The sequence below is a fragment of the Rhinichthys klamathensis genome, unplaced genomic scaffold (assembly GCF_029890125.1).
Source record: "Rhinichthys klamathensis goyatoka isolate OS25496 unplaced genomic scaffold, OSU_Roscu_1.1 h1tg000523l_1, whole genome shotgun sequence".
In the NCBI taxonomy this organism is placed as follows: Eukaryota; Metazoa; Chordata; class Actinopteri; order Cypriniformes; family Leuciscidae; genus Rhinichthys; species Rhinichthys klamathensis.
In genome coordinates, this window is record NW_026607002.1 from 856,573 (window position 1) to 878,475 (window position 21,903).

At 37.7% G+C, this 21,903-nt stretch overlaps 1 protein-coding gene across 1 annotated transcript; it reads left to right on the top strand.

Moving 5' to 3' along the window:
- Positions 1 to 729: 729 nt before the first annotated feature.
- LOC130073049 (uncharacterized) lies at positions 730 to 15,319 on the top strand. Its single transcript, XM_056238453.1, has 9 exons — positions 730 to 801; positions 4,211 to 4,277; positions 5,285 to 5,638; positions 6,099 to 6,377; positions 10,089 to 10,196; positions 11,504 to 11,578; positions 12,740 to 12,793; positions 13,116 to 13,227; positions 14,735 to 15,319. The coding sequence occupies exons 2-9, from the start codon at positions 4,217 to 4,219 to the stop codon at positions 15,183 to 15,185; spliced, it is 1,494 nt and encodes a 497-aa protein (XP_056094428.1). The 5' UTR covers positions 730 to 801; positions 4,211 to 4,216; the 3' UTR covers positions 15,186 to 15,319.
- Positions 15,320 to 21,903: the final 6,584 nt, after the last annotated feature.

The following is a 21,903-nucleotide window of genomic DNA, read 5'->3' on the forward strand; positions in this document are numbered from 1 at the left end:
TTTTCATTGTTAGTGGAACCTTATAAGTCTTTTTTGTCATTTTGAAGCTTTTCATAGACTCGGTCCTCATTTACTTTCACAGAAAAGAAAGAAAGGAAGGAAGGAAGGAAGAGTCATGCGATATTACATTTACAGTCAGTAAATGATGGCAGATCTTCATTTCAAGGGTATTATCGTGGTGAAGCCTTTTTTTAGGATTTTTTTCTTTTTTAATATGAGTTGGATTAGTGGAAAATGATACTAAATTCCTTTCAAGTCTCTGCATGCTTGTGAAACACCCAAAGTAAAACTGGGAAAGAGAAATCTATCTATCTATCTATCTATCTATCTATCTATCTATCTATCTATCTATCTATCTATCTATCTATCTATCTATCTATCTATCTATCTATCTATCTATCTATCTATCTATCGCACTTCCTTGTCAGCAGTATTCCGTTTTTTATAGATTTGTTTAACCTAGGAAACGAGACTATGATGCCAGCGAATCTACATGTTCATTCCAGTGATGATTTACCGGATTCCGCGATGATTTAACGGTCCTGTCATTGCGTTCTCAGTATCCGTGAATGAAGGGAAGCCAAACTACTGAACTCATGATCATGTTTTTCTACGAGACTGGTTTTTCTTTGAAACTCGCCGCCACTACGTCACGGTCTTGACCAATGAGCAGCGAGAGTGGGAGGAGCCGAGGACGCGCTCGAGAAGCTTTTACAGCAGATCCTCTCCACAAACCCGCAGAAACACAAACACTGAGCCACAGGTTACAGGCTTCTGCTCATGCGCGACATTCATCATTAAGTAAGTAACCAAGCAATTTCGTGTATATATAATCACACACACAATATATAATCTGATGTCTACTTATGGATATAGTGTAAATAAAACGATCATGATTTGGAGTTATTGATTTTAATTTACTGGGCTATTTTATGTTTAATTTGTCATTTTAAAGTCATACATTTTAAGCTGTTGTTTACAGTGGTGTTAAATTGTAGGATGTGGTGTTAAATTGCAGGATGTTAAATTGTAACAACCCAATTTAACATCCTGTGATTTTGTGGAATGTGGTTTTGCTGCAAACTGTATTTCTGCAGTATGATGCACTTAAAAGGAGAGTTTTGTGCACAAAGAAATTTGGCAAAGTGTGTGGAATTGTCATAGTGGTAGTAGGCTAAAACACTTTTTTTATTGTGAATAATATCAATTTCTCTAGTTATGCTGTATATGGGGGCTATAATAATTACATCCAGGGGCCAGTTGCATAAAAAGCTTAGACTAATCTTACAAGTTGTTAGTCATCTAATTTTTTTCTTATAGACAAATCATAACTTTTTAAAGTCTTTCGAAATGCTAGTTGGTCAGAATGGTTCTCAAGACACACTCTTGACTGTTTATGCAACTGGCACCAGTTTCTTATTTATTTTTTTAAGGCTTTTATACAATTAAGTATCATTGTTTTGGTACCTGTCATGACATACAGATGGAAATCCTCCCCTGTAATCTCTGTAAAATGAGATGCAGTAGAGCCTCTATATGGTCTTTAAAAAGGGTTAAATGGATCCAGCACTGTGAAGAATGTCTTGCGTCTATATTGTTATTTTAGCTACGGGACTGAACGTGTTTAAGCCTGAGCTTTTTCCATTATCTCATAAAGCTAGATACCACTTAAAAAGTACCCTTGTATTAGATGTGCTACCATAGTAATGTTTTGTTTAATTCATATTTATTAATTTCCCAATTTTACTGATTAATTAATTAATTTTTAATTATTTAGAAATGTTTAATTATCACAGACAAGGCTTTAAATCTTTAAATAAGTTGCCATTGTGTTGTCTCTAGATGCACACTAATGTTTTTTCCTAAAGCACGTTTATAAAAGCTACTTAAATGTCCTATCTAAACTACAGCCATATGCCGTACCCTGACGCGCACCTCCCCCAAAAATGTAACTACACGACTTCAAGATCTGTGATTGGTCGGATTTGTAGCATCGCGTTTCCTCCTAGGCCGCCATTTTGAAAATCAGAAGTACACTGATGTACGATAAATGGCTGCACACGACGAACCTATCGGCCGACTTTCGAAAATATCTCAAATGCATTTCCACGTCCATGTCTCTCAAGGGGCCGGACAAGCCCAGAAAATTCACCCTCTTTTTGCCTCAACCGGTTTACGGGTCGTACGTATCATCTCCTCCGAAGCCTTCTCTCGTTTCTGCATTTTAGTTATTGTAATTTCACTAAAAGTAACTGTTTTTCAACATCGATCAGCTCCAACTCACACAAATCCACTCAGTTTCAGCCGCCATTGTTTGTATAGCCTAAACTCAAAACAGCGGTGAAGAAACTCAACACAGTGGAACATCGAAACCCCACCGGTGGTGTAATTACAGAGCAACCCAAACAGAACGCAGAAGTATAAATGCCCACAGCGGTGTCGGCTACGGCGTACAGAAGTATAAATTGGCCTTAACACCTAATCCTGGTTTAATCCAAGCCCTGTCTGTGAAACCAGGCCCATGTTTTTTGACATGGTATTCTTTGCAGTACCTTGGAGGACCACATAAATATGTAGAGTTTTTGTAAAAAAAACAGTGACATATTCTTTTCAGATTTCACTATGATCTTAAAATTATACATACAGTGTTTTCCTAAAGACTGATCCTAGTTGGGTAGTTTACACTTCTGTTTAAGGGTTAAGCATTTCTCTACAAGTATGAATTTCCTCATTCAGGCTAAAAAGTAGATCATCTTTAGAAAACCCATCTTTTTAATTGGATAGAAATGTTTGTGGCAGATTAGGAGACTGGTTTCCCAAAGGTTGTTGGTTGAAACTCAAAAAACTAAAAGGGGGATTTACTAGAGTAAGTAAAGTTTGTTTGCCAACCAATTAACCTTGGGTTGCCCAAGGGTTACTCATACTCTCGCTATTTTTAACTTTGAGCGAGTTTATCAATGTGGGTGTGGTGGTTGTTGTTGTTGTTTTTAATCACCAACTCACAAGTTTTTCCCAGTGATGTAAACAATAGTAACCCGGGGAATCCAACTTAAATGTCACTACTTTCCTGCTCATGTTCACAATCAAACAGAAAATGATCACCAGCATCAGAATGAAGAGTTTGATAACACCACCATTCCTCTCAGTCTTACTATGACTGTGTGAATGTAGAGATAAAAAGTCTATTTATAATCCACACTTGCTTTCCTGAAGGTACTTTTTGCGAACTACTCAGAAATGTAGAATAGAGTTGACTCAAGTCACTGGTCAGGTCATCTAATGGGGTTGGAAGGAACGATTTTTATGCATTAATTGCTAATGAATTTTACAAACAATAACAAAGAAACGACAAGTAACACAATTAAAACGTGATATGTGTGTCATATATCAGTCTATCTGGACTACATTATGAACATTTGAACATTTTCTGTTCTCAACACATACATGAAAGCGGTAACACTTTACAATAAGGTTCATTAGTTAACTTTATTCAGCATTTATTAATCTTAGTTAATAATAATTTCAACATTTACTAATACGTTAATAAAATCAAAGGTTGTATTAGTTAACGTTAGTTAACGCACTGTGAACTAAAGTAACATAATCAATGAACAGCTGTATTTTTATTAACTAACATTAACAAAGATTCATAAATACTGTAACAAATGTATTGCTCATTGTTAGATCATGTTAGTAAATGCATTAACTAATGTTAACTAATGAACCTTATTGTTAAGTGTTACCATGAAAGCTTTGCTACGGTGTCCGTTATGGAAATTGAGTAATGTGTGTAAGAATAACTGATAAGCTTCATTTGGAAAGAGATCATCCTTTCCGAGGAAGAACGGTCACTGTTTTTCTAAGATAATCTACCTGGGGCTCTTTAGGTTTTGTCCCACATGTGAATCAGTTAATGTGCCGAATCATCCAGTCACACGGTCTAGCCACAGATCTGACTCACATCAGGTCACATGACAAATCAACAACAACAACAAAACTGCTCTGTAACTGTTATTAATGCACTCTTTTGGTTCAGTCAGTGCTGTTTGTAAATCAAGAAGTGAATCGCTGCTGAATCATTGTGGGTCATGACATCGGTGACCAGTTCTGCTCATAGACACACGCACAAACTCTTCATAACAGCTCGGTTTGGGCTTCAGATCAGGATTGTGTGTGTGATATCAGACTGATGTGTTGTCTTTGCCTGCAGGGGTCAATGAGGGGAACGCTGGTGCTCATAATCCAGGCTCTGCTATGGCCTGCCGTCTCAGTTTCAGGTAGGATTAATATGCATTACACATATCTGACAGCTTTAAATGATAAACGATGAATCTAGAAACTGCTAATACGAGAAAAAAATGTCTCTGTGGTTTCTCCTAGAAATGAATGTAGCAAATTAAGGTTTCAACTGAAAAGCTTTACAGAAGAGTGACAAACTGCTTAGATTTGTCAGGATATCTCATCAAACACTTCTCATCAAATGACCTGAGCTGCTATTCACATTTACTTTAGCTTCATTATTATAATCTTACTGATGATGCCTATAGTAGGCTAACTCGTTTAAAATAAAGTTGATAAAACGCAACTGAGAACTGCAGTACATCCCATGAGCTGTGAAAGTGCAACATCTGACCCTTTGAGCATTTCACTTCCAGTTCTGAACACTGATGAAGTTATATATATCTATATATATATAATGTTTTAAATGGCTCCTAAAATGCTTTTTACACTTTCTTCAGTGTGTAATGTTGCTGTTTGAGCATGAAAAAGCTCTGCAAAGTTACAAAGAGTTCTTCTCTATATCAGTGTCAGTGTTTCTGAACTCCCTGAAACGCCTCTATTGTAGTCTTCAGTTTCTTCCGGGAACGAACACGCCACAATTTTCCTCATTATAATAATTCATACGCAGAATAAAGGGGCGGGTCCTGGTCGAGTTAGTTAGTAGTGTGTTGAAACTGGTGGTTATGGTAAGGGGCGGGACATTTCCCAAACACGCTCAAATCGCTCGACCAATCACAACACACTGCTCCAGCCGACCAATCAGAGCACAGTGTGCTTTTCAGAAGGAGGGGCTTCATAGAGACAGGAAGTAAACAGAGCGTTACTGACAGACTGGGAAGAGAGGAGCCGCAACAATGGAGATTATTGGACAAATAATGTGATTTTTTGAACATACAAGCATGAAAACATTCTAGTAGAGCGCAAAAATAAAATCAAGACTTTGAAAAAGGGCATAATATGTCCCTTTAAAAAAAAAAATGTTTTTCATCCTGTCTTCCTCTAGGCCTGTTTACTGTGAATGTACAGAAGAGTTCTTACGAGGCAGAGCTGCACGGGGACGTCGAGCTGGTGTGTGTGTTCTCCGCGGTTCAACGACCCTCAGACCTCACCGTCATATGGACCCGCATCAACCCGAAGCCAGACGTGGACGTGTATCGGCTCGAGAAAGGCAGAGAAAACCAAATTTACACCAATGATGCGTTCAAAAAGCGGGCGCAGCTCATCCAAGACCAGCTGAAGGAAAACCGAGCGGTTTTACACTTGAAGAAGCTCCAGATAAAAGATTCGGGAACATACCGGTGTATCGTGAAAGAGGGAGCTGAGGGAGACTACAAGCAAGTCACGCTCAATGTTACAGGTGCTTTACAAAACACAAGCTTGACAAACTACTTCATTTGATTGCTGACAACATGTTTAAGGTGTCAGGTGATTGGTTTGCAGTTTAATTAACTGCTGCAGTGCATTATGGGACACTTAATAGTACTCTTTCTACTGACGACACTACAGTATGTGTGGTATTTAATTCTAAATTACTATTTTTTTATTCATATATTAAATAGCAATGTTTTCGGTTTCATATACTTATGCTGCAGTGCATTCATTTATATATATGCTGCACATTTTGGCAAATGTAGAATTTGTTTTGGTTGAGTTCAATACATACAGTAAATTTGCAATACTGTATATGCACAATATATACATACATTAGTATAGTGTTCCAAACCTATCCACAATCCTGAACACTTTTTAATGTGTTTAACTTATACTTATACTTATACTTCCATATAACTTACATATTACGTTTATGTTTTTTCCAGCTCCTTATACTCCCATCAAGAAAAGCGTGAGGAAAACGGGTCGGGATGAAGTGGAGCTCTCCTGTGAGTCTCAGGGATTCCCGTCACCTCAGGTTTTCTGGAGCGACGGTCAGAACACAAACCTCACGGAGACGTCCAACAGCTCAGCGCTCCAGACAGACGAGGATCTGGTCAAAGTGTTCAGCACGCTGACGGTGAGACGAGATCTCGTGAACAACTACACCTGCTCTTTCCTCAGGAGCGGCGAGGTCCAGCAGACGGCCTCCTTCAGCATCCCAGGTGGGTTCACTACTATAAGGCTATTTAAATACTACTATTTAATAGCTAATGCTATTTTTACTTCTATTTTTGTTGTAAGGTGGTCTGAAAGGCGCCTAAAAAATTAAATGTATTAATATTATTATTATTATTAAGGCCCAATATATATATAACGATAACAAATATTACATCGAAAGATTCTATGTAAATGTTATTATCACTGTTGTTACTACTGGTATATGTCTGATTTTGTATATTGATTTTGTATATTTAAAAAAAAAAATGTAATACTGTTGAGTGCCATGAATATGGCCATTGCTACTGATATGGTGTTAAATCATAAATAAATATATAACGATAATTATATACGCTGCGTTTGGAATCCCATACTGTCTGAGTAGGTTCTACATTTGATTTTACTTTGTGACTGTTTAAAAAGAGAATGAATATGGGTGATATGGATGAAATTTGGACGTGTTAAATTCGCCATGTTGTTTCTGTCATGTGACCTACCAGTGTCATTAGCGTCGCTTCATAAATCCTCTCCCGCGGCCTCATGGGACAGTAAAGTGTCCATTTTAGGCACACTTCAGAATCTCACCAGAAGTAGTAGATCATCCGGGTACGTTTTGCCAACTCTCTTATGAGTACTGTGAATTCTGACATAGTTTTTTTGTTACTCACTGATTTTCAGCTATATATGGTAGAGAAGTATGCGATTAGCCAATGATTTTTTTTCCAGCTGATGAACCACATAAACATTATCAGCCAATCAGAATCCATCCTGCTTTAAAGAGCTTGAGTATATGAAGCGACAGAAGCAAGATGACTCAAGATATTAAGTCTTGCTTTTGTAAAATTTGATCAGAATTAAGTGTGTTTATGCTTGAAACAAGAACAAATATCTGCAAATGGGGTCTGAGAAATAATCAAGCTTTCCCTTTGAATTTAGTTTATTTTTCTGACCCAGTTGGCAGATGTCTGATTTTGTTTCAAGCATAAACTCACTTAATTTGTATCTATTTTTATTCTATTTTCAAAATCATTTAGCTTCTCCAGTAAATGTATGTTGATTTACGTAAGAATGTTTAAATATTTGCAATGGAAAACCAGACAAAAATACTAAGTAGGAAAATCAGTTTTTGCCGATGGGAAACTAACGCTTGATATCGGGAGCATTTACATTTACATTTATTCATTTAGCTGACGCTTTTATCCAAAGCGACTTACAATGGCTATATATGTCAGAGGTCGCACGCCTCTGGAGCAACTAGGGGTTAAGTGTCTTGCTCAGGGAAACACTGGTGTCTCACAGTGGATTCAAACCCGGTCTCTCACACCAAAGGCCTGAGAAAGAACTGATCTTTGTAAAATGAAAAGGTGAAAAGCAGCATCAACCTACAGATGTGAAAGCTGCTGTGTTTTCCATCGCTTATGGCTTGTGCGAGGCAGATTTTCCTTGATGTGTTTCTGCGATGAGGGGGCGGAGGAAGACAAACACGCACATAAAAAACACACTGTTTCCGATAAATATGGAGGAGTGCCTTTGTTACCGTGTTTTTCCAGCAGACACGAGTCTCATTGTGAAAACGGTTCGAATATGAAGTTTCACCCTAAAGCAAGTGTTCATCTTTCAAAGTCTGAAAGGAAATATCTTCTGTTATGTAACAAAGTTACACATTATACCACGTCTTTTGCATTCAGTGCATGATCACATTCAGTAGAAGTGTTCATAAAGTGCTACTGCGATTAGCTTTAATTACATTTTTGTTTATTGGCAGAAATGTATGGCTGTGATTGGATGAGCCGAATCGAAACAGGGTTATTATCATTAACTAAAACTAAACCCGTAAAAAATTGAATTTATTTAATTACTTGAAATGAACATAAACTGAAATAAAATGAAAAATAAAAAAGTTAAACTTATTTTATGTCAGCTAGTTTCCAAGGTAACATTAATAACTATAATAACAAGAAAGTAAACTTAAATTATATAGAAGTATTTTTTTAAAACACAACAAAATTACTAAAACTTTAACTAAAATGGAAATAAAAATATAGAATATAATGAAAATAAAATATTTATAAATATATATAAAGACAATATAAAAATAACACATAATTCAAAAGATGAACAAAACTATAATAGTATTTCAAATACATTGAAACAACACTGGTTCAAAGCTGTTGTAAAATAGCTTATATATAAAACTATCTTCATTACGTTGAACTAAATAAAACTTAAACTTGTTAAAATAGTTTATAAGGCAACATTTCTTGTGTTAGTACAAGTTGAAGTACTAAAATAACTAAAATTGAAGGTATTGTAGGTAGGATTTTTATTAAAAAAAAAATCTTTTCCAAATTTGTTTAAACTTTCTGTATATATCAATGCATAATTAAAATGTAAGTACTCTGAAAAAGAGAGTATAAAAATCGAGTGTCTGTAGACCTCTCACGACTGTTTTAAAGACAGCTCATTATTTCCATTCACTCCCTTCTGGGCTCCTTCCAAAGCCACGCCCCAAAAACACATGAACGCGCGACTCCGACCGCTGAGCTGAAGACGCATTATTTCCCTGAGACGAGCGGAGAAGGAGCGCAGTGCATGTAGTGACATCATGTCAGAATCACATGTAATTAAAAAAAATCTAACTTTATCATTATGAAGATAAACAAATAAGATGTATTTTTGTACTCACTATCAAGCTAGCATATCGATACTGGTAAAGTTTAAAATATATATTTATTGATTCGCTAACAAGCTAGTTATCTATAAGGCAAAGCTAAAAACAGGTTGCACGATACACGTTTTTCCATTGCCATCATTTACATTGTGATGAAGATGAATTTCGTGTAACATTCATAACATAGCTATATGGTGTTCTGCATGTAAGAGTTTCCATGACGAAAGCATTGTTGACTCTGATGAGGACTACACTCCAGAGACAAGTACCGCATTGTCAGCTCGAGGACAGATAAATCGTTGTTTATCCAAAGACTTTTTGTTCATTACCTTTTCTAGTAAAGTTACTGTCTTCCTTTTTTTGCCTGGTTTGCCTTCGCGAACTGCATATGTGGATTTTGATTGGTCTTTGTCTGCCATTGTTTTGCTATTCCTAGGTTCCGTGCCTCTTGAATTTCTCAAATCAAACGGTTACGCGCAAGTGGGCAGGTCCTGTGTGGCAAAAGTGTGGTTGCCATGGTTGCGAGCGAGTGACAGTCGCCTAAGCCAATCCTTTGTTTCGTCCCGGGTGGAAATAATGAGCTGTGTTTAGTGCAGATTAAACGGTCTAGAGTCACTCGATTTTTATACTCTTTTTATCAGAGTACCTACATTTTAATTATGCATTGATATATACAGAAAGTTGAAACAAATTTTGAAAAAAGTTTTTTATAAAATTCCTACCTACCTTTAAGTAAACTAAAACTACATAGGCATAGTTAAAAAAAATGAAAATGACAAAAACACAAGAAAATGTGTAAAAATGCAAACTATTGACAAATATATATATATGTGTGTGTGTGTGTGTGTGTGTGCGTGTGCGTGTGCGTGTGCGTGTGCGTGTGCGTGTGCGTGTGCGTGTGCGTGTGCGTGTGTGTGTGTGTGTGTGTGTGTGTGTGTGTGACACTTTGATGATGAATTTGTGTCAGTTTCTGGAACATCCGTCATGATCTTCTTATGAGACACAGATATTGAGTGTGTAACAGCAGTGTTTCTGGTTTCCACAGATGAAATCCATCATGACTGTTCTGCTCAGTACGCGTGGATTGGAGCCGTGGTCGTCGTGCTGTTAGCCATAACCTTCATCTACGTCATTCTGCGCAGGAGGAACAACGGTACTTTGATAACAGAGCTCATTCATTTACATAATAATAAAAAAATAGCTAGTCTTTGACTTATACCATAGTAATACCATGATGTTTGGACATTTACCACGGTATTATTAGAAGTACCCCATGTGAATACCATATTAATCTGTCAAACCACTGATTCTATCACTGCTCTCCAAAGTCCATTAAAGCGTGTCAGTTGGCACATGTCGATGTCTCGATCAGATACGGAGAAGTTTTAGGTGGAGCCGCTGTGGATTTGCTTGATTGATTTATAGTTTGTTTGAGAGAGTAATCATGCGAGTCGACATCATATGATATTGAATACCTTGCAGAAGGAATCCCCTGCTGGATCACTGTCAGGAAATACATACTCATGTTTATCAGCTGACAGGTGAAAAACTCATTAGTCATTCACGTGCATGTGACGCTTTTGAAAAAAGATCAAGCTTTAAAATTCATAAATTACATTTTGTACATGCACAGGTCTAAACATTATGAAACTAAAACATGCAGAAACAGGAATGACCCAGTAAATTACCCTTAACTAACCTCAGCCGTTACTGACCATACTGCCATATTAATATTATCAGTCATGACTTTGGGTTATGTTCATAAAACATACTAATATAGTTCTCTTACTATTTCTGGCCTATATAGTGCGCTTACTGTGCACCTCTTGGACATCACGCACTTAAGTGCTGTGACATCAATGTAACAGACTCTATTTTTAAACCAGCTATTGTTGAATGTTTATTGCTTCACTTATTATTTTTAATCGTATTCCATCCCAAATATGTCCCGGTTTTGTGAGTCAGCATCATGTGACGTGTAAACAGAGAGTCCTCAGTTTGTTAATCTTCAGTATTTGCAGGAAACACATTCAGTTTTGGTCACAGGTGAATCCCACATCCATCACTCACGTGCGGAGACACTTCGGCTACCGGTTACGCAACTATCTGTACAAAAATGTAAACGAAACATTCATGAAAAGGCTTTAATTGACTTTTTGAAGTGAAATCACGTACACTGAACATAAGCTGTTGTTACTCTCAGGGTTTATACATTCTTTAGGTTTCCCGACTAAACATATTTTCCCGTAGTAATCCTGACACTGCAAAACATTTGTCCATTTCATGATTATGATTATTATGAGCCGAATGCTGAACAGAAGAAGTGTCAACAGCTAGAAGATATAAAATCATAGCTATGCAAAAATGTTATTTCATATCCTCTTTTAATGTGCAGCCATGGGTGAATTCCAATAAATATTGCTAAAATGTTTACGTGACATTTTCTCTATCTATTCCCAGGTCAGAAAAACAGACGAAATGAATCATCTAAATGTGCTCTACTGTTCCCGCTCTCGTCCTCTGCCAACACGGACTGTGAGTTTCTCACATTTACATCATTCGTTTCCCGCACAGTAATTCATTTTGCTTATGATATGAACGTGACCGTAAAAGTGTACTGTAAAAACAAAACAATATATTTCCGGTGGACGTTGAGAGCATGCAATACATAATATATATATATATAATGATACAGCTATATATTTATTTAAGTTGTATCTAAAGTACATTTTAAAATAGAATTATATCAACATGACATATATTATACATTTTTATATATAACTAAATAATATATTTTATTTATAAATAATATATATGATTTATATATAAAATATGTTATTTATTTATATATAAAATATGTTATTTATTTATATTTTAAATGTTAAATTATATAAGTCATGCTGATATGTTTTATATTTTATCAATAATATATAAAAGTACATTTCAAAATATAGATAAATATTAGAAATATATAAAATATATCAACATGACTTACTCTAAAAAATGCTGGGTTATTTCAACCCAAATTTGGATCAAATATTGACAAACCCAGTAATTGGGTTAATATTTTAAATGACATTTTTAACCCAAAGTTTGGGTTTGTCCATACTTTACCCAAAATTGGGTTAAAACAACCCAGCATTTTTAGAGTGTATATATATATATATAGACTCACATATAGGCTTATATATATATATATATATATATATATAACGTACATTTAAAAATATATAAGTATTTTATCGATAATATATGTAACATATCAACACGACTTAAAAAAATATAAATATATTACCTTTACATAAATGTATATATTGATATACTCATGCCTTATTTTATATTTTTAATCAAAATATATTTATACTGTCCAAAATATATTTTTTTAAATACATTTAGCATTTACCCAAACTGTATTTTAAGATTGGAAATATATGTTCTTGCTCTTTGAAGTATATTTTGTAATATATTTTGACATTTTAAGGGTTAAACTTAATACATTTTCAATTTCCTTAACCTGCATATAACAACATATATATTTATATTTAGCATATATTTTAAAAATATTTTTGCTGTATGTTTTAAACCTGCAGAATTCCTTTAAGGCATTTATTTTTATTGTACCTCAACACAATAAACTCTTTGTTCGAGTTATTGAACAGTATTTCTCTTATTTATGAATGTCTCTTTCATTCCCAGCTTTACTGACAGTGAACGAGAACAGACCACAAACATGTCACATAACCTCAGAAGGTAAAGCATGTTCTTTATGAATTTATTATGGTTAGGAGTTAATGGTTAAACAGCTGATGCATGTTCAGTTCAGTAGAAACTGGAAATATGACTATTACCCTTGAGCCTTTTACCCCCGACTGCGCCAGCACACTGTTTCCTTCTGTCATCTGTCTGGTTTGCTACTGTAAATAGCTAATAAAAGTGTCTACATGACATTGTGAAGCACATCTGGAGGCTTCATGTGATAGTGAATCACTGAAGCCTGTCGTGATTCAGCTGATGTGAGCATTAGTCAGGAAAGTAAAGCTCTTGTGACTCTGTTTGTCTTTGATTTGTGCAGAACCTGCAGAAAACCCTGAGTCTCTGAGGCACGAACAAACACAACAGTATTCACAGATCGACACAGACGCGGACGTGGAAAAGAGACTTGAGTCATTTGCACTTTACAGCAAGTGAGTGACTGATATGGGGAAATACAAATCTGAACCACTTAAACAGATAAAGCATTACTCACGTGTTTCTGTTGAATCACAGCATAAAAGAAAACTTCCTTAGAAAAATCGGCAATTACTTATCTTAAGGAAAATACACACACACACACACACCCACCCACTCATGTCTGGATCACTATCTTTGGGACTCTCCATGGATGTACTGGTTTTTATACTGTCCAAACTCTATATTCTCTCCCTTGCACTAAGCCTAAACCTACCCATCACACACACACACACACACTAACCCTACACCTAAACCTACCCAACACACACACACACACACTAACCCTACACATAAACCTACCCATCACACACACACACACACACACACACTAACCCTACACCTAAACCTACCCAACACACACACACACACACTAACCCTACACATAAACCTACCCATCACACACACACACACACACACTAACCCTACACCTAAACCTGCCCATCACACACACACACACTAACCCTACACCTAAACCTACCCAACACACACATACACACACACTAACCCTACACCTAAACCTACCCAACACACACTACACACACACACACACACACACACACTAACCCTACACCTAAACCTACCCAACACACACACACACACACACTAACCCTACACCTAAACCTACCCAACACACACACACACACACACACACTAACCCTACACCTAAACCTACCCAACACACACACACACACACACACACACTAACCCTACACCTAAACCTACCCAACACACACACACACACACACTAACCCTACACCTAAACCTACCCAACACACACACACACACACACACACACACACACACTAACCCTACACCTAAACCTACCCAACACACGAAAACACACACACACACACACACACACACACACACACACACACACACACACACACACACACACACACACACACACACACACACACACACACACACACACACACACACACACACACACACACTAACCCTACACCTAAACCTACCCAACACACACACACACACACACACAGAGAAAAAAAAATTTCTATTGCAGTATTGCAAAATATTCCTTATTCAAAATGCCTGGAAAACCACATCATGCGAGCGGCAAAAAGTTTTTGCGATAAATGGGAGTTTTTGCGAAATGTATGTGTTTCCATTGGCCGTATTTTCAATTTTAATTTGCGCAATTTGAAAGGGTAATGAACACGCAGCTACTGACATGATATGTTTTACCCAGACATATATATGTAGGCCTATGTATAAAGTGTTATTTATTTATTTTCCCCAATAATCTATCTCTTAATGGTTGGCGAGGGTCGAGTAATTGTGTTGATCTTGATAGTTTTGTTCTGAAGAAAAAAAGTGTCTGCTTCCAGTGATCTCCTGAAATACACAGCACTGGCTGATTGACAGATTACCACTACACACACACATTACGCATTGATGTCCATGTTAACCCATGTCATCACTTCCTCTCAATTCCAGAGATGACCAATCGCTAAACATCAGCTCCATCGTTCCCGACACGAGGCAGGTTATCCTTCTGTTTGGAGAACCAGGCAGCGGGAAAACCACCGTGGCCCAAATCCTGTCGTCCCGCTGGGCTGGGAGCGCCTTCAACGCCCCCCCGCTCCACCTGGTCCTGCTGGTGGACTGTAGCGGAGCGGAAGGAGACCTTTTCCAGCTGCTAAAGTCCAGAGTTCATCACCTGTCTGACCTCAGAGAGACGCTTCTCGGGCCGGCGGATTGTTTGCTCATCCTGGACGGATATCGGGAGGGAAATAAGGACCTGGATGAAACTCTCGAGGGGTTCCTGACTGAGCGACAGATGTGCAGGGTGTTAGTGACGTCCCGTCCAGGACAGTGTCCATCCCTGGAGAGAACCGTCAGGACAGTGTTGCAACTCAAACAGAGACCGGAAGAGTCTGGGTCATGAGGAAATGGGATACATTTCATATTTGCATCGACAGTGATCCTGCAATTGCGTGTTCCAGCATTGTCCCGGGTCGATGGATTCGCCTGTCGCTTCTCTGGAATCTCCCCCCTCAGACTTTGGCTGGAGATCAAACTATTTCGCAATACTTGAATTCAGTTGTGTTATTAAAAGACCAAGTACAAGACAAGAGAAATGAGATAATAAAATGTTAGACTGTAAATAGTGTTAACCTACTAACTCGTGAAATTGATCTTTTCAGTTGATTCAGTGATGTTAAAAACAATTTTTGATTTGACTAAAACCACTTAATTTGGATTTTACCTTTTTTTCCCAGTGTATTTCTGCTTCTCATCTGGCAGTAATACATGTGGTTTAACCGTTACAGGAATAAAGCAGATCTGATTTATGCTTTCAACAAAATATAGTTACCAAATAACCATAACTACCGTTTTATCTGACAGATCAAAAGCTGATTGTGCAAAAACCACTTCTCTGTAAGTCCTTCAAACTTTCTGTGACAACAGTTGCACTTTTATACTGTACTGTGTATTTTGTTTATATATGTATAGAGAGAGAGAGAGAGAATGAGAGTTATTTTTTATACTTACATATTTTTTATAGTTTCATTTATTGATTTTGATAAAAGAAAGAAATGACAGTGAAAACTGTAGTTTGATTATTTTATGCTCTTTGAGGGGTTTTATCCATGCACAGTCTTCACAGAACGCTTTATCTCACACACAGACAGCGTTGTTTGTTTCACTTTCATTATTCTCTGATACTCAACAGGATTAACTTCCATTTCTGAGAAAGTACGCTCCGCTTTAACTGGCAACGGCTGAAAAGGGAAGTGCATGTTTCCCGCAAGGGGAGGCAGTAAAAAATGCCTGAATGTCATCTGGATGTACTTTATCAGCATTGCGCTAGTGCAGGACGCAACCGTTTAAACTATTGACAGCACTAAAGAAGAAGCGAATGCTGGAGTTCAGTTAAGCAACATTTAAAGCTTTATGTAACAGAAATAACAGACAGGGAAAACCCAGCTACAAAAAGAGAAACATTAAATGTAATGAATGCTAAAATTACCTATACGTCTGAGACTGAGACTAGTAATGCATATATATACACTCACACACACACACACACACACACACATATAAAACTGTTGGCTGAACGTCTGATGCATATGGCACACATATCGGGACACACTTTGGGAGATTCGAAGTCCTCATCTGATTGGTTGAATTCTTCAGGATCCCAGGAGTCACGTTCTTTAAAGGTCCGCCTGGAAACAAAGCCGTTGTGATGCCAAACCCCCTCATGGAAAAAAAGCTGTTCTGTTTATAACTGTGACGATGAGCGCTTAACAGGATCAACTAAACGCTGGATTTTCATAAGTTTGTGAAGTTGGCGGCACCGGTAAACATGCATGACACTCTGCAATGAATTGGTCTGTTATTGTAGGGACATAAACTCAACGTTTTCACTCCGAATCTACATTGTTAAAAGCGCTATATAAATGAGGATGACTCCCCTAAGCGTGATGCCGAAACAAAACAAACAGTGATATTTTTTTTACTTTTGCAGCAAGTTAATGTCTGTCCATTGCAATATAATAATAATGGTTTATGGTATCATAAATTAAAAAACACAAAGGAAAGTCGTGGGATTATGGGTCAAAGGTAATCATCATCAACCAAGATGTTTTGAAAGTATCACACAGTTTTTAAAGATCTGGTCACTTTAATATCTACCTGATCTGACTCTAAGGCTGCATTTACACTGCAGGTCTTGATGCCCAAATCCGATTTTCTGACTATATCCGATTTTTTTAACAATATTTTTTCCACAATATTTTTAAAAGTCATTAAGCTTTTTATCTTACGGTGGCACTGCAGCCACGAGCGCTTAAAACCGTGCCTCCCCATATCTCGTGAAATGTCTTCAAACACGGATTTATTTCTGTAACAACCCTGCATTTTTGCCTGCACCGTCTCTTTGCCCCAAACACTCAAAAGACATGAAACCTCCGCATTGTTGTGTATCATTCGTCCTCCATCGCGCCTATAATAAGTCATGTGATCTCAGTTGGCGGTGTCCACCTGAGTTGACGTCACTTTTTTAATGACGTACGACTCGCATTTACTGGGGAATATCCGATTTGTCTGCTTACATGGCACACGCAAATGCACGTATCCGATTCATATCCGATTTATTACCACATATGAGTGAGGCCTGAATCTTATCTGAGAAAATCGGAATCCATGTGTTTTTTTCCTGCTTAGGCCTACATGTTCATGGGTCATATATCCGATCTGTGCCACATCATGAGAGGAAAAAAATCGGATTTGGGTCACTTGAACCATGCAGTGTAAATGGGGCCTTGGTGTAACTTATGGTTTATTATTCATATTGAATAAGAATTTGACTCGGGTTACCACTTAAAGCACATTTCAGGCTACCCGACAAACAATGCAACCAGACTAGATTATGCAAGACAGAAGTGTGTGGGCATGAAGGGATTCCCCGTGGCTCCTAACCACTGATATTTCCTTATTCCTTATTCAATGAGACTCAAAAACAAGCACCAAAAAAGGAACGAATACCGCTTTTGTTTTTCTTTCGGATTTAAGTCATGCTATCCTAAAACCACATGCAAAGGTACGGGATGGATAAACCCCCACAAACTAGTGAACTGAATGAAATGTTCAGCAGTAAATCATCTAAATGCAACCGTCCCTTGCACATACACACTGCATCCCACTTCAGAGGCTGCGTTCCCTGCACACCTTATTTAAAGCATTGTGATCGATATATCATTAGATAAAATGACCAATATTGTGATGTAAGATTTTCTGCATGCAAAGTTATGGGATTGACAACCGTATTTAAAGTAAACTGTGTGTGTACAGAATTCAGGAGTGACTCCAGATCTTACAATGGTCTCCAAAACTGTGTCTTTAGTTTGGGTCTGCACTTAGGCCTATTTCATTTTAATCCAGAAACCAATAGCTAAATTGGTCTGTGGCAAATTCATTTGTAAAATGCCTCTGTCAGTCCAGTATAAAATCAAACCGTGTGCGTAGAGAACGTGTTTAAACACTGAGATGAGCAGAGGCATTGAGTCAGGCCCAAAGTTAATAGTTCAATGCTTTCACTTTTACAATTTTAAATGAGTCACTATCGTTGATGAATTTGCAGATAAGAATGTGCTATTTCTGTTTCTTCAGTCCATTTCCTTCTCGTCTCCTCACATTAACACTTTAATTCGATTCCTGTGAAGCAGCTGCTTTTGTTGGCTTCAAAACAAGTGCGGGTTTGAGTTATAAGTGCTCACTGGTCAACACTGGTAACCTCAGGCCTGTTTACAGTCAGACTGGATGAACGGTGCTTTCCAGACCTCTCCGTTCTGACCTCGGTTAACCTCTGCTGGACACCTTCAGCAGGGGAATACAAAACACTTATTATAACACGATCAGCAGGAGGAAATAAAAAACATTTATTAAAAAACGTGTCTGTGGTTCCTCATGTCCAGTGGAGGTTAACAGAGATCAGAATCCAGTTTTTTCTTTCTTTATAAATGTCCACTTTTGGCTGTGTGGGCTTTTAGAAAATCTTTTCACACTGAAACTAGTTTGCACTAGTTGAATTAGTCCACTGCCGATCTCCAACAGAAAACATACATGCGTAAAGAGTAACTCTTTTTTGAAAGCCAGCATTGATATATTTTGGAATATGCACGCCATATGCAGGATTTCATAATATTTTCACACTTTTTCACAAAATTTCAGTTTGCTTGGAAATGATGTATAAATAACACATTGTCTTATCTTGATGTTCTTCACACGTCACACATGCACAAGCTGAAGACACACTTGACGTGTGCTTGTATGTCCATGCTTTATTAAACGCAGGAGTGTGTGTTTGCAGGACAGGCGGCAGTGATGCAATGCAAACGGTGAAGCATTTCAACACGCAGAGTAAAGACACGAATCATGATTCAATATTTTCATTAGAGACACTTTTGCAATGAGAACTGCGGTCAGGAACCAACTAAATGGGCAGCAGCTGTGCATCATGCAGCACTAACACACAGATATATTCAAAATGTATTTTAAAAAATACAAAAAAGGCAAAAAATGCTTCACTAATATAGATGTGAAAATCTAATTTTAATTTATTAACATGTAGGCTATATATATATATATATATATATATATATATATACACTCACCGGCCACTTTATTAGGTACCCCATGCTAGTAACGGGTTGGACCCCCTTTTGCCTTCAGAACTGCCTCAATTCTTCGTGGCATAGATTCAACAAGGTGCTGGAAGCATTCCTCAGGGAGTTTGGTCCATATTGACATGATGGCATCACACAGTTGCCGCAGATTTGTCGGCTGCACATCCATGATGCGAATCTCCCGTTCCACCACATCCCAAAGATGCTCTATTGGGTTGAGATCTGGTGACTGTGGAGGCCTTTTTAGTACAGTGAACTCATTGTCATGTTCAAGAAACCAATTTGAAATGATTAGAGCTTTGTGACATGGTGGAAGTAGCCATCAGAGGATGGGTACATGGTGGCCATAAAGGGATGGACATGGTCAGAAACAATGCTCAGGTAGGCCGTGGCATTTAAACGATGCCCAATTGGCACTAAGGGGCCTAAAGTGTGCCAGGAAAACATCCCCCACACCATTACACCACCACCACCAGCCTGCACAGTGGTAACAAGGCATGATGGTTCCATGTTCTCATTCTGTTTACGCCAAATTCTGACTCTAACATCTGAATGTCTCAACAGAAATCGAGACTCATCAGACCAGGCAACATTTTTCCAGTCTTCAACTGTTCAATTTTGGTGAGCTCTTGCAAATTGTAGCCTCTTTTTCCTATTTGTAGTGGAGATGAGTGGTACCCGGTGGAGTCTTCTGCTGTTGTAGCCCAATCCGCCTCAAGGTTGTGCGTGTTGTGGCTTCACAAATGCTTTGCTGCATACCTCGGTTGTAACGAGTGGTTATTTCAGTCACTGTTGCCCTTCTATCAGCTCGAACCAGTCTGGCCATTCTCCTCTGACCTCTGGCATCAACAAGGCATTTCCGCCCACAGAACTGCCGCTCACTGGATGTTTTTTCTTTTTCGGACCATTCTCTGTAAACCCTAGAGATGGTTGTGCGTGAAAATCCCAGTAGATTAGCAGTTTCTGAAATACTCAGACCAGCCCTTCTGGCACCAACAATCATGCCACGTTCAAAGTCACTCAAATCAACTTTCTTCCCCATACTGATGCTCGGTTTGAACTGCAGGAGATTGTCTTGACCATGTCTACATGCCTAAATGCACTGAGTTGCCGCCATGTGATTGGCTGCTTAGAAATTAAGTGTTAACGAGCAGTTGGACAGGTGTACCTAATAAAGTGGCCGGTGAGTGTATATATATATATATTCTTCACATAATTTTTTTATATATATTATATTTATATAAATACATTTATATTGTCCAAAATATATTTTTAATAAATAGATATGTTTATTTTCCTCACATGTTTTTGTTAAATATTACGTTTTTTTTAATAAATACATTTATATTGTCCAAACTATTTTTTTTTTAAATGCCTTTTGGGTAAATACAAGATTGGAAAATCATATTCTTGTCCTTTGAAGTACATTGTCTAATACATTTTAGTACGTAAAGGGTTAAATAAAAGTTGTCTTTGATATATATACACACGCGCACACACACACACACACACACACACACATATATATATATATATATATATATATGCAAACACACACCTGCCTAGTCATGCTTTGATAGAGAGAGGGTTTTAGGAAATTTTCCCAGCAGACCTAATGTTCACTCAATAATCATAAACATGTTCTCTTTATGAGGAAGATTAATGCCCTGTTTATGAGAAGGGTGTAGGCCTTCTCAAACAATCACAAAGTCAAACATGAGCTTGACAATACATCAGCTGCAGAACCTTTGAGTGATAACAGGAACAAGGAAATGGACCAGCACTAATGTGAAGGTGATCTCTCATTATAGCCTACCGCCGCTGCCTGGAGACACGAGTCCTGGGTCTTCCTGCTGTTCCTCACTTCCTGCTCACCTTTAAGAAAAATACTGGAGGAAACACTTCATTCTATTTATTGTTCTGTATGCAACATTCTATTCAAACAACATTCTATTCAAACAACATTCTATTCAAACAACATTCTATTCTGGACAAATGCAGAGTAATGTATTTTGTAACAAACATATTGTGAGACTGCAGAATAAAAGCATTTTTAATCGTGGTCTTGCACTTTTGGACCCCATTGTATGCCAGACTAATAAAAGGAAACACGATTGACCTCTTCCCTCTCTCCTGTGAGAACACACACAGTGGGACAGGTTTTATCTTCCTCACTCACTGTATGATCATAACAGAGTTTCAGAGAAGGAAGTGAATGTACAAGACAGCACACGTGCCTGTCCCGCATGCAGAAACAATAGCCTAGTGTTCGAGATTTCCCTAGAAGATTTTTTATTCATAGCTGCACAAAACTACACAGAGAACATACATGAACATACCCCAACCCAAATGCAATTCATACGTCGACTTGAATATAAGCTACCCTGTGATTAACTAGTTTTCCATTTCCACATAAAAAATACTGTTTGTAGAAAAGCTGCTTCAACGCTTCACCAAAATACCAAAGGTTTT

Excerpts from the sequence above, each read along its gene's own strand:
- LOC130073049 (XM_056238453.1), top strand. The coding sequence starts at position 4,217 with ATGAGGGGAACGCTGGTGCTCATAATCCAGGCTCTGCTATGGCCTGCC. Across the intron at positions 6,378-10,088 it reads GGCCTCCTTCAGCATCCCAG|ATGAAATCCATCATGACTGT; the intron begins GTGGGTTCACTA and ends TGGTTTCCACAG. Across the intron at positions 13,228-14,734 it reads TCATTTGCACTTTACAGCAA|AGATGACCAATCGCTAAACA; the intron begins GTGAGTGACTGA and ends TCTCAATTCCAG.